Source organism: Pezoporus flaviventris, unplaced genomic scaffold (assembly GCF_033815535.1).
Source record: "Pezoporus flaviventris isolate CSIRO_AGI_PZ_B2104156 unplaced genomic scaffold, CSIRO_AGI_Pfla_v1 ptg000079l, whole genome shotgun sequence".
NCBI classification, from domain to species: domain Eukaryota; kingdom Metazoa; phylum Chordata; class Aves; order Psittaciformes; family Psittacidae; genus Pezoporus; species Pezoporus flaviventris.
Window position 1 is genome coordinate 6,411,599 of NW_026892627.1, and position 14,316 is coordinate 6,425,914.

Sequence of the window (14,316 nt, forward strand, 5' to 3'; positions counted from 1 at the left end):
CCTCCACCATTCCCATCATATTAGGGTTAGCAGGAAGAATGACATGGGAGTTGGTTACAGACTACATTTAGCAGGAATTTTCCTGTATTCAAGGGATCCTGAGCTATGAAGATGTACCGAGACACTTCTCAACTTGGCTTGAGCTATACAAAGAAAATGTTACAGGCAAAGAATTTGTCATGGTATCAGACACTAAAGATATTTGACCACACATTGCTCTGCACTGAAATAAATACCAGGCATTGTGCATTCACTGAGTACATATGCTTTTCCCCACAGTGTAGGTTTAGGAAAATAGATATAAAAGGGAAAAAATTAAGACATATTTGGATAGGGACAGAGGAGGCTCAATAACACTTTTCCAAAAATATTGTCAACAAACTCCATCCATTTCAGTTTCACCTTCTCTAGGATTGCAAGTGTCTCTCAGGCTGAGCACTGTAAAAAGCAGGTAACAATTCAGATGTACCTTGTGCTGGTCTTATTACTTTTGCCAAAGGGAACAAAGAATCACCTGATTTACATCCGGACAATTAAGTCTAAATAAAGCCAGAGTGCCCAGGAATCCAAACCATTTGAATCAGTGATATACAACCCTGACCCAGGGATTCACAGCTCCACTGATCATGGGCCCCATGGCTTCATAAAAGACGACTAAGAAATTCAGTTCATATGTGCTACAGAAAAGAATAGCATGTGAGGTTTTTTAAAGGCTTTTGCCTCTTTCTCTGAATGTTTGTGGGGAATCTGCAAATCAAAACCTTTGAAAATCACTAATTATAATATTAAACAAAGGTGGCTGGCTGCTCACTAGAATCCAATGAAAGGCCGAGATTATACACTTAAAACACTCTTCTGGTAAGATAGCCAGGTCAGTAATGTCTAACTTCACTTGCACGCAAGTATTGAGCAGTACATGAGCTTCAATGCTAGAAGACAAATGGAAAATTAATCACGGTACCTATTAAGAAACCCTCTGGAAATTATAAGGTCACAGAATGCTGGTTCCACTGCCCATCCTCCCAGGCAATACTACTGTAGTGTTTCAGCACATTCCCCATCTGCTTCTTCATCCCAACTCTGATAGGTATTTCTTTTCTTAAGCTTGAATTGTACATTCCTTTGGACAACACAGGTCTATTCTGCATCTCCGCAGAGCCTTATACATTGCAGCCCTATACTGAATGCTAATAAGTGCTCTAATACTACAAATAACAGCTACCTTTTGTGTCACATCATTATAAAGTTAAAATTATTCAAAGTTCATATATTCAGGAAGTCATTTGAAACTGTGGTATCTCCCATTAATAACTTTTAAAGAAACCGTTAAAGGTTTTACTGTTAAAAATATTTCAGTGTTTCATGTGGTCATTAATCAAGGACCACATCTGTTATAAAAAGCTTCCCAGAACTGCAGAGAAACTGCCCTACTATATTTTTTCTTTTTAACAGATTTTCCTAAATTGCCTCCTTTGCAGTGTAAAATATAGGAGTTACTGAATGTTAATTAAATGATAGCCTTTCGTAGCCCTCGAACAAATTATCCAAAATTGACCATGATAAGGGTGGAAGCTGTTATTCTTCACGCAACTTATATGGTTTCTGAGGTTCTGATTAAATTAAAAAGAAGGATCCAATTAACCAGTGATTGAATTAAGTGGATGACACTGTATTGATCATATTATTTTAAGACACTTCTAAGGAGTTTTAAAAGCAGCTGTATTGTTACATGTGAAGAGCAAGCACCACTCCCCCATCCCCACAATTTTTCAGCTGTGCTGCAGAATTACATGCTGTAAGACCATTCTGTTCTCTGTCTATATTCCACAGCAAGGAGATACTCCTGGGACCTGAATTGGAAATGCAGCTTTAAAAACAAACTCATCTATTAATCCAATCTCTTTCCTGACATATTCTTAGTAGAATTACCCCAGTAGGGACCAATGTTTTAAGCAATTAACCTATCAGTTAATTTTCTAACGTCAGGTTCTTAAGCAAAATAACCAAAGCAGATGAAGAGAAGTGACATCTACAGGCAAAACATGCCAAATTTGCTGTGTCCTAATCAGCTGTACAACCAGTGGTTATACAAACATGTTTTAGATGGTTTAAACCACGACAGGAGAAAAACAGTTTTTCACTCTTTGCTCTTTAACATCCATTTGGTCCAGCTCAGGTTTTGCAGAGCAGATGACCTTCCTTTCATATGGTTATTACTGTCAGAGTATGGTATCAGTTAAAGCTGGCCTCTAGACTTTCTTTAGCTCATGGAAAGGGATTAGCATCTCTGGAAAACAATTCACCCTGTGCTGATCAACTCCAGTGCCAGTACTTAGCCCAAGATTAAGACAGGTACTTTTTGGTGTAAATGTCTACCTCCAGGCTCAATGTTGGAACCTGTAGTCAAAGGGGAGCTTGTCAAGGCAGTCAGTGGAGTGCAGAAAGCTCTCAGGTTCACTCAGAGGGAGACATCTACATTTGGTAAGTCAAGACACCATCCGGTTTCCTTTATAATGTAACTGACTGGATCTCTCCTGACTATTACAGGATTGACAGATCATATACGCAACATCACAGATGACTGGATTTGGGCAAGATGAATCCCAATCCAGATGTCTAGCTTTGAGCTAGTAAAAGCCAGGTGAGAGGCCTCTTACTATGTGTCAGTAAGGCTTTGCCAAATCTCAACAGGTAGAACCACCTGGTAGTCTGCTCCCAAAAAGATGGATGAAGGATCTTAACAATGCCTGGATGTGCAGCAACAGCAGCAGAAGGGGAAGGTGAGAAGAGGGAGGACGGACTATGCAGAGTAGCCTCCCCTCAGTATGTGACATGATGCTAATAAGTAACAAATACTCAGAACAGCAAGGGCAGGGTTTTGAAGTTTGTATGGGGGATTTTGTTTGTTTGGATTTTTTTGAGTGTTCAACACCAGCATAACCACACCCCAGTTTAAACCCATAGTCCAACTTTGATCTGAATAACAAAAACCACAAAAAACCTCAAGATTTTGTATCAAGTCTCTTATTGATTTCTTTGTTGATTGATTTAAGTAATGAGACCAGGAAATCACAGGGCTTCAGATACACACATTCATAGAACTAGTCAAATGTAAGAAGCACTGGGCTAACAGTTTCCACACTAAACCTGAAGAAAAGCCCCAAAGACCTGCAGCAGATTCACAGTCCCATTTCCACACATTCCTGTGCAGCTGCACTGATTTGGATTCAGTATAGCAAAATAAAAACAAAAATGAAAATGTAACTGCAAGTTAAAGCAAAGTATTCAATTTTCTTCTTACCTGTAAGATCTTTTTATTGTGTGATGCACCACCAGTAGCCAAAATCCTTGTTCTCGGCACTGCAATGTAATACAACATACAGATCAGACTGAAAGCCTGTATTGTCAAGATTAGTACTACTGAACCAAGCAATGAGAACAAGGAGAGGGGAGGCAGATGGTCTGGGTTCTCTCCCTGTACCTCTGATTTACCTTCTGTAAAAAAGGAGATAAGACTAATTACCCACCTTTCCAAGGCACATTAGAACACTTCCTGAGAAGAGGCAACATAAATATTGCAGATCTATTACTATTATAGTGCTATCAAAGTCAGGGAGATTTACAAAAGAGATATACAGTAAGAAAGGCAGAGTGTTATCATAGTACAGAGCTCTGGTTTGAGGTCAGATTGGTTTGGCTCATAGCTGTACATATACAAACTGACAGATAACCTTTAAAATCAGCAATACTTTTAAACTTATCTCCTTGTGACGTTTACAGTCAGAGCTCACTAAATCTGAGCAATCCCTATCTGCTTGAATGACAAGGAAGTGTGTCGAAAGGTAATTAGAAATGGTCTAAGTCACTTCAATAAAGTAAAAAGTATCTGAATCTTCATCCAGTGCAAACCCACAGCTTTGGGGATGATAAAAAGAAATTATCCTATGTTCTTTAGTCTCTAAAGAAACCCACCTTTCCTTCTCATATTCATGAATGTCTGTTCTGTGCCTCATCATTTACTTGTGTGCATGCTCCTCTGGAGCACAGAATGTGATAAGCCATACATTTATCCATAACTGCACTTCAGCAAGGCATTATGAATGTGAGTAGTCCAAATGATCTCACTGAAATTCTTCAAAGGCTTAAAACAAAAACATGCATAAATACTTTGATACCATACATAAAAAAAAAATAATAAAAAAATCTAAACAATTAACCTGATTTATGACAATAGGAAATGATACTATCATGTATACCCTCCCAAAAGAAGAATTTTACTGTGGTTATTGTTTTGCTATCTTAATCTCCTTTTTAATAAAAGTTAATCTATTTCTCACAAGGTAAGGTTGGTCAATTTATACTGATACCCTAAACAACTTCTTGTCATTTATCCTTTCAAGTATCTTAATGAGAAAAGCCCTGAAGACAGAACTAGAAATAAACAACAGACAGCTCACTATGCCAGATCTAGACATAGAGCGAGGTGTTCAGGTGGAGTCTAAGACCCAGACAAAGCCTTGCATGGGGAACCCTATTTTACTGATAAATCTAATTTTATTTTCCTCTTTGGAGGATATTCAGTGATGCACAAATTGGGTTTTAAAAGCCATTAGGATCTCTGTCAATGTCAGTAAACAAATAAAACAAACAGCAGAGTGATTCCTCAGGGAAAACAAGTTTCAATTATGCCAACGCAGAGTGACAGATCCCTGCCAAGATTATCACAACAGCATAATAGCACAGAAACCAGTGAAAAATAACTAGTAAGCCTGTGTTCCTAGAAACCAAACTGAACTCTAAATGATTTGTTGCAAATACAAATTCTTGAAGAGCTACAGTATCCAACATGAAAACACCACATTTCAGAGACAGCCAGCAAGGCAGAATGAGAAACAAACACGTTTGCTACACTTCACAGCAGCTAAAACTGAAGAATAAGGCTTGTTTGTGCTTCCTTGCCTCTGCAAAGGGGCTTCGTAAACTGTTAGGCTATTACCATCAGGGAAGAAGGGTGGACAATGTATAAGTGGTAAAGCCGAACAGCAACCACTCCCGTGAAAACTGCAAACATACGTTAGCTCAACTGCTTCTTAGGCTTCCACCTGCATGCCAGCTCTCTCTCTTTTAGGGCTCCACAGCTTTCCAAATGTTTCAGAGCTCTGTCAGCATATACTGCCACCTGCTTGGGCTGAGGCCAACAGGGCTGATTTGTGCCTTTCACCTGACTCAGTGGCCCTGTAACACATAACATGCTTGCTTTGGGAATCGAGGACTGGACAGGAGACTTACTCCTTGCTAGGTCAGAAGTTTCAAGTTTTGGCTATGTTATCAATTTATGCCATAAGTATAACAGATCTCAACTCTAAAAGTGTTTAACACCCTGATTACCTGCACACCCATCTTAATCGAGACTAACCCTTTCACAGAAAAATACTAAAACATTATTTCAGTATGTAGCTAACCTGCATGATAAAATATACTAACCCAATTTACACTGCAAAGTTTGTAATGTTGGGACATCTCAGGTTCTAAATTGGATCAGTTCATGAATCATAGAATCATAGAATCATAGAATCGTTAGGGTTGGAAAGGACCTTAAGATCATCTAGTTCCAACCCCCCTGCCGTGGGCAGGGACACCTTATGCTAAATCATATCACCCAAGGCCTCATCCAACCTGGTCTTGAGCACTGCCAGGGATGGAGCATTCGCAACCTCCTGTGCACACAGAGTAAAAAAACCCAACAAAATCCTATGCTGAAGCTACGTGAACATCAAAACCATTCATTCCCCTCCATTTCAAATAATTGGGCTCACTTCATCAAAACATATCCCAGTAGATAACAGCCCAGTGAGCCTCAGCCATCACTGTATGACAACGGAATCAGACCTCTCCATCAGTGGGACTGATCCATCCAGGCCATGTGGAAGAGTGCTCTTAAGGTGAAGCCAGCGCACCAGAGCAGAGACAACAGCTTCCCTGGTTGAGTTTCAGTCACTTCTTACAGATAAGGAGTAGGTTGCAAAAGAAGAACTTACTTGAATTTGCTGAATTTTAGGTCTACCTTTTATTTCCCTCTCTCTCTGGAGAGTGAGGAAAATGCATTGATCACTGATTTCAGGGGTTGTCTTTTTAATGCCAATATTATGTGCTTTACTGAAGGGTAGATATTTGCTCCGAGGTGTGTAATTGGATACATCTCATAAATAAATAAATAAAGCCCATCATTTATGTATACAGGGGCATTAACAAAGACATCGTTCATCCATCACTAGCAGTGTTCTCAGCCAGCTGTGTTTGAATCTGTCAGGAGCTACCATCTATCCCCCAGGGCAGTGCACAGAAAATACAGTGTTACTAAAAAAATAAACAACTGTAGCAAACATAATTCATGAATTCAATTCTTTGACAGCTGAATCAGATTTAAACGTCTTTTAATTAAAAGCTCCCTGCGTAGTACCTAACCAACCAGTTTATTTCCTTCCTATTTAAAAACTAATGATTTTTAGAGAGCTGATACAGAATTTTAACCCTATCTGGAAAGTGCTCGCAGCTGCACATGGCATAGTGTCATCCTGCAATATACACATCTTCTACAGATCTGTTATCTGCTGTGGAACATGGCTATAGATCTAACAAAACTCTGTGAAAATAATAATTCCCACTGGACTGGAGGAGTAGGGAAGATCCAAGTAATGATGTTCACTTATGTGGGAAGACACAGCAAAAGGCACCTTTTCACACAAGGCTGAGAAGTCGGCCCACTCTATGTATGTTACTCCTCACACAGGAGTCCCCATTTTGCCTTTCAGAGAGATCCAGCAACAAATGAGTGATCAAGAATTAAAGTTCATCTCCTGACTAGTTTTTAGCCAAAACATTTCTTTCATTGAAAGGCACGTAGGGTAAAAAATACAAAACAACTGCCACTGAGAAATTACTGTTATTTGCATTTAGACATTGAGACTGGTCCCAAAAAGATTGAAGTCCTGCATCACCATACATTTAGAAACACAGAATTGATGCCTTCCCAAGAAAGAAAGCAGTTTAAGCAGATTAAGACAAAAGGCAGAGGCAAAACCAAAGATTTTAGGAAGTGCAGACTCAAAGAGCGTTGCCCAGGTGGATTCAGCAGGTGAGACAGTAGAACCAGTAACGCAGGGCAGCTGTTCCCTGAGCAGTCCGACATCCCCTCTAATAGCCTTGGCACAAAACCATAGCTATTAAGGAAAATAATAATATAAGCAAACTTGCATCATCAGAAGGTTAGTGCTGATAATCAGCACCAAAAGTCCGCTGCCACATCATTTGTGCAAGGAAACTGGAGGTAGAAATTCAGCTTCCTGTACCACCAGGAGCGGGGTCAGATCAGACTGCTAACGGGTCCGGATGCTGAAATCAACGGGATGACCTTATGGCTTTTGCATCTGGCTGTATTTCAACTGGGTGGCAATAATGTGCCTGTGTCAGTCCAGAATTTTGCTGGCTCATGTGCTGCAAAGTCTGAAAGCAGAATTTGACCTTCCATTTTGCCAGTGAAAACTCAACTTTATAATCTAAATTTCCAGTGCTGCTCACAGCCCTGGTTTGTATCCCAAACTCCAAGCACTCACTGACATTCAAAACTCCTAAAAGACATTTCCAAGGCTTCATCCAAACAACTTCATAACATCTTTCTCATCACAACTGAATACATAAATAAAACAGAACAATAAAACAGGCATTCAAAAAGCAGCTGATTATGTGCATGAACCCACGCCAGCTATAAGCATGATTGCGAATAACTGCAATTTACAATTTGCAAGCAACAAGAAAAGGATCAGCCCCTCCTTTATTTCTCTGATTAACTCCAAACACTATAATTTAAAAAAAAAAAAAGTATTTTCTAGCTTTTCATTAAAAAAAAAAAAGTATGATTATTTTTTCCCATTTAGAAAACAAATCTAAAATCATCCTACTTGCACATTAGCTCTTCCAAAATTCATGCTAATCTTTCATATTCAGATAAAGCTCGTGAAATTAAACTCCAGCTATACTAAAAGGTTTTTCATCTATACCCTTTTAAAATATGAAAACCTTCAAGGTCCTGAGCACCCCTTCTGCCCGTGTGAGGTCTGGGGCTGGGTCCAAAGGCACTTGTTTATCTGCCTCATTGTGCTGCATCACTTCTGACATCTCCAAGTATTTCACAGCAGAGAAAAAAAGACTGCCACAAACGAGCCTTCAGCATGTTAGACAATATCTACCTGATTGAGACAAAAGTAATGTGAACTAGGACACACTCTTTTTTTTCCCTTTTTCATTTAGACCAATACAATCACCAAGCAGACAAAACTAAAAGCCAAATACTGAAACCAAATACTCAAATTCAGCTATTCTTACAATTCTAAAAACAATACAGTAATTCATACAAGCTATTAAAAAACTATTTTTAGAAGTGTTTCTGACTTTCACTTTGAAGTATGAGCCAATTTATTACAGAGAAAAGCAAGCCATATTTCCCATATATTGGCTGGTTTCTTGCTTATAAGCAAAGACACTTTCATATTTTGTAACATGCTTTAATTTCACTGAGGGTTTCAATTGCTCAAATGTATGAGAAATTTTCCAGACGCAGAATTTATTCTTATTTTTTAAATGCAGTGCCTGTGGAAGAAAAATAACTTTTAAGTATAGAATTGATCATCAGCCTCTAAGGCTGCTGTAGCAGAGCTACCATCATATCAGCTGTAATTCAATAGGGGGGAAAAGCTTCAATTTTCTCAGCAGCAATGACAAATATGCCTAATATTCTCGACATTTATGCTACTTACATAGATAAAGTCTGTACAATGATATAGGGGAGAACAAGCATGATTCTTCTTGCTCACACTGCTCTAAGGCAAGAATAATACCACTAAAATAAGCAGATGCTCACACACCTAAGTAAAACAGAGTAGGACTGGTATCCATAGTCAAAAGTTATATGCTACTTATAGCCTAGGTCACCTTACGTCCTCAAGCAACTTCTAATAGCAGAAATTGTTCTTCATGAGGATGCCAAATTTGGTTTTCTTAAGCTCTTGCTGTACTAAAGACAAAACTTTGTATTTTGCAGCCTGAAGCTTAAAGACGCCAAACTGCCTCATTCTGAAAATTCTCTTAGTCTAGATCACGTCAGATATGAATTTAAAATTTAATGTTGACTCAAGGCCTTCCCCTTTCTGATGGATTTCAGAAAAAAAAAACATACAAAAACCTGTACATAAATTTCTCCTTAACAGCACCTTAAATTATTGCAGATCACCTGAAAAATGCACACGGATGCACTATAGGAAACAAAATCTACTCAAGATACAACCCCACTGAAAATTCAACTTCATTGACTTTTGCAGAGCTATACAGCAAGGGAAACTTTGGAACATGACCGGCAAAGACTTACTTGGGAACAAGCAGATCAATAGTCATAACACTGTTAAAACACATACGCTGACACACTCATGACAAGACCTCTGAAATATTTGCCCTTCTTGTAGAAATACTGCAGAGCTGCAATTGCTTATAAATTCACTGGGATTTTCTTTTTCATTGAGACACAGACCTCTATTTGACAGAATATTTTGATAAAGCCTGGGATAAATATCAGTGGTAATATAGAAAGAAATTCTACAACTCAGCACTGGAGTTTACAGCAAGGGAGGAGGAGAGGGAAGTAGGGGAGGGACAGGGAAACATCAGATTCAGACCAAAAGCTTTGCAGATAAAGGCTGAATATTTATTTTTCAAAAATATTCCTGTGAAAGCTTTTAAAGGAAAGAAATGGAAGACAAATTAGAAGGAGCACTTCAAATCTGTTTGGTCAAGACTGAAAATATAGTTGGGGAAAAGTCCTCTCCTGAAGACACTATTACTAGATGGAATTTAATAAACCGTTGCTACCTCTAACTTGTGTAAATCCTTGGTTCAGAATTAATTCCTTAAAAATTAGGTAATATTTTTAGTGAATAGCTAAGTTAAAATGGGTTCATGTACCAATGGAACTGCCTTATATCAGGTTTATTTTTTATTTTTTGGCTACTTAAAATTTTCCTCTTTTGTTACACAGTCTGGTTATGGCAAGAACTATAAAACTTAGAAATAGTGTGTGTTGAGGAAAACTTATCACAAAAGCCATTCACAGCAGTTGTCCAAACAACCATAAAGTAGCAAAGACTCCAAGTAAACGTTCCAGCTTTGATTTACTCAATGCTTCCACAATTACTCAGAGACTCCTGGCAACACCTCTCCCTTCACCCTCCACTTCAGAATTCCTGTCATCTAGTGAATAAACACAAAATCTGGAACCAATGTAACAAACCAACTGACTTTCCAAAAATATTCTAAAACAGGTGATACCAGTCTAAAAACAAAACTGACCATTTGAAACCTAGCCATCACCTACAGCTGCATAATAACCACATGCAGAAAGCTCCAAAAACATAAAAGGTCAGAATGGACCTTCTGCTTAAACAATATGACACAACTTCCAGACCATCCCAAGATCCCATTATCCAGCCTTCCTCTGTATTCACTGAACTACAGTAATTTGAAGAAGACACAGAACGTCAGCTGAAGGACTCAAAGTGACAGAGAATTTACTGCAACTATTGGCTGTTTTCATGTTTAATACCTTTAAACATTTGCACTTTTACCAAAATTCAGGTTTTTATTCTTTAAAATTCTAGCCACTTGAACTTTCTGGCTTTAGCCTTCCAGTTAAAATATTACTATAGAAATGGGTTTCCCCTTCATGTGTTGGCACTTACAGACCACAATTAAATTGCATCTTGTCTTTCTTTTTGATAAGCTGAGAATATTAAGCACTGATTCTCATTAAAAGCCATAATTTCAAGACCACAAACCACTGATGCTTAGTGCTGCTGGTATACTACTAGTGCCTAGCAGTAATGTCTTCACCACTGAAACCTCTATCAGAAAAGAGCAGAGTTGGTAAAAGCATTAAAAATGCCTAGCCTAGCAGTATCTGACACTGCTTATTGTCAATTTGCCTATCCAAATATTTAATAATAAAGTACCAGTTTATAAAAACTCCTTATAAATCACAGAGAACCTTATAGAATCATCATAGCATAGTTTGGGTTGGAAGAGAACTTAAAACTCATCCAGTTTGAAACCCAACACTTTCCACTAGACCAGGTTGTTCAAAGCCCTGTCCAGCCTGGCCTTCAACACTGTCAGGGATGGGGCAGCCACAGCTTCTCTGAGTGAGCTGTGTCAGTGCCTCAGTGCCCTCATAGTGAAGAATTTCTTCCTAATATCTAGTCTGTATCTCCCCTCTTTCAGTTTAAAGCTATTCCCCCTTGTCCTGTCCCTATTTGCTCTTATAAACCTTGCACTAGAAAACTGCATGGCTTCTTGGGAGCATCTTCCGGCTTTGAGGGTCTGTAGCTCCAACAGACAGATGCTCTGTGGAACCCTGTGGTAGAAGGTCAGGTGTCCTGCAGTCCCCATCACAGGAAGCCCCAGTGTTCAGGAGGGGTCTCTGCACCGAGCTGCGTATCAGTGCCTCTGAGAAGCCTGGAAACGCAAACTTACAATTCCTGCTCTTCAGTTGCCAGGACTGGAGGTAAGACACCCACTCAAAGTCAGGAGCAAAATGTTCCCAGAAATTGATTTTAAAAATAAGTACGTTCACTGCTACCATAGCGTTTCCACCAACAATTGTTTTTTTAATGTGCTCTGTTACCAGCGTTGCAGCACAGCTCAGTATTTCCTCAAAATATTCTGATACATGAGAAATTTGTGCTTGAAATCTCATACAAAAATACACCCTCCAATGCCGATCACAACTCTGATGTAAGTACCACATGTGGCTTTACAGACCACACATCAGTAAATACCGCTTGCTAGGGAGTTATTTAGAAGCACAAAAGCCATCATTGTTTCATTTTTGAAAACTATTTGTCCTTATAAAGAGCAATATTCACCCTTGGAAATCTTCTAAAGAAAACAGAAAATTACAATGGCAAATCAACATATGACACCATTCATTGAAGGTTAAAATGAGAAAAGCAAGGAAGAGGGTAAATGAGCTGCCCAAGGTCACATAAAATCAGGAGAACAACCAAGAATAGAACAAAGGCCTCTTCATTACTTAGATCACAAATGCATTTGATTCCACATTAGTTAATCTGCAGAGTGTCTGCATTAGTAGCAAGACATGTCCACGGGAGAAAATACAGTAATAATCAGCTGCAAGTTCAGCATTACCTAAAGCCATGGGACATAATTAAAAGGTACAGGGTGTGATAACCGGACCTTGCGTGCCACTTGAGTGAAGAAGAAAGAACATCCTACCAGCTATTTTGATTCTAGAGAAATCTAAATCACCACAACCTTGGGGGAAAAAAACAGTTTGGGATCTAGATTTGCAAACCAGATCTCTACCAGAGGGAGGTGGTTTCTCAGGACCACTCTGCTTCCCTCAGTAGTGGTCTTTGCATCTTATCAATAACATTAACGAAAGCCTTTACAAACCCAGCAGAAAAGAATCAAGTCCCAAGTATCATTTCATTTTTGCAAAGGATAAAGCCATCTGAAAAACAGAAAAGAACTGACAAAACAAGGCAATTTGGGTGTTTTCTTTACAAGATTTTTCAAAAGAATTATTACAACTATTTTGGCATCCACAACTACTGCCTGTAGCTCTCTACCCCTGTTCCTGAAAGACTGTTTTGTGTTTGGTGCTGGTGAAGAATTTTTCTTCTTGATTTTTCTTTTTAATACCTCCTACTCCTCTCAATAGAAATAACCTACAGGTTGTAAAATACTTCGCAAGAATAAAATGAATTGATGGCAGGGTGACCCTGCTCCCAGAGCAGAAAAATCTGTTTACTTTGTTTGTTCAAGTTCCATATGCCAAGAAGGGAAGCAAATATACTGAGTAGGAAAAATTTGCTACTTCTTCAGCCTAAAAATCACACCAAACTTACTAGCAGAAAAAAAACCCAGGCTGACCTTCTATTTCTGAACGTGGCGAGTTACTGCACTCCTCTGAACCTCCTCCTTTCTGTGCCTACAGAATACAGCAGTGGAGACCACTTGTACCAGTTGAGGCTCTGAGCACTACTAAAGTCTTCTGTTATTAATAAACCCCCTGCTTTCTAAGTGGATTATTTATAAATTAATTTTGTGACCTCTGACAGGCTAGAACTAAACAGAGAACACAGGGGATTTTCCCCTTTAACTGAAAGAGAAAGGCTACAGAAAGATGGATAGAGGCAAGCAATTAATATTTCCTAATAATTGTCATACTGAATGGGAGAACTGCTATGTTTCTCAGGGTTTCTGCACAGAAAGGTTCCAGGTAACCATTCATTCATGAGGCTGGGTTCATGTAAATGGGATGCTGTTGCCAAGCAACCATAGGTGCTAAGGAATGAAATACAGTCTGCAGAAACCTAATAGCCTGGAGAGAAAAAGAACTACAATCGGAGATTTATGGCATATATAAAAGGAAAAGAGTCATTCTCCCACACAAAAAGAACACAGATACTTTATTATAAATGTCCTTAGTGTGTTTTTCTAAGGCATAATTAAGCAATAAAATTCCTGCCCCACCCCAAATCAAAGAGGTAAATTTTTTTTTAATGTTTTGTTCATTAGGCTTTCTAGAAATATATCTTGAGAAATTAGCTACCAAGACAAAAGCTAAAATTTAACCCAAAGATCTTTCTTTTGCACAAGAAAAATGTTAGCCATACAGACAGCACTGCAACTGCCAATCAGCTATCTACTTTACCTTCCTATGTTTTTATACCATGCTCATTAACATTGCATCTGATCATCAGAAATTCTCTTTAAGCTTATTAAGATTTTAAAATATTTTTAGCAAGTTAATTAGAATACATTAACAGAGCTCATCTGTGTTCACCCATCATGCATATTTTATTTTATTCAGGCAAATTGCTTTTAAATGAAATATTAGACCTAGGAAGGGTATACTGTTGGGTACTGAACAATACAACCCCTTAGTACAAACACCCTAATAACTTTATGTCACTGGAAAGTGAGATCTCCTGATGCCAAAGTGCCTGCCCATATCACTATCCCCTCCAGCTGGGGTGTGGGTACACAGACCTGGGAAATCATCCTAGTACCTGAACCATCCTTAACTGACATCATGTTTCCATACAATCAATAGAAGTTAAAGCCACCAAGAGACCACTGCAATGGGAACCAGAGGTCTAGCCAAGGAGAAGGAAAGAACGTCTTCAACCCCTCACACTAAGGTTCAATGCTTTCACAAATTCATGTTTATGTTGTTTTTTTCTCTGG

At 38.7% G+C, this 14,316-nt stretch overlaps 1 protein-coding gene across 5 annotated transcripts in view; it reads right to left on the reverse strand.

Moving 5' to 3' along the window:
• The window catches only part of XYLB (xylulokinase), an 89,391-nt gene that overhangs the window by 11,624 nt on the left and 63,451 nt on the right, over window positions 1-14,316 (reverse strand). For all 5 annotated transcript variants that reach the window (XR_009747070.1, XR_009747071.1, XM_061474501.1 and 2 more), the window contains exon 16: window positions 3,302-3,360. Coding sequence is in view for 3 of the 5 variants with exons in the window: in XM_061474501.1 (XP_061330485.1) it covers window positions 3,302-3,360 (59 nt within the window). In the remaining 2 variants the exon portion in view is untranslated. The remainder of the gene's footprint in view (window positions 1-3,301; window positions 3,361-14,316) is intronic.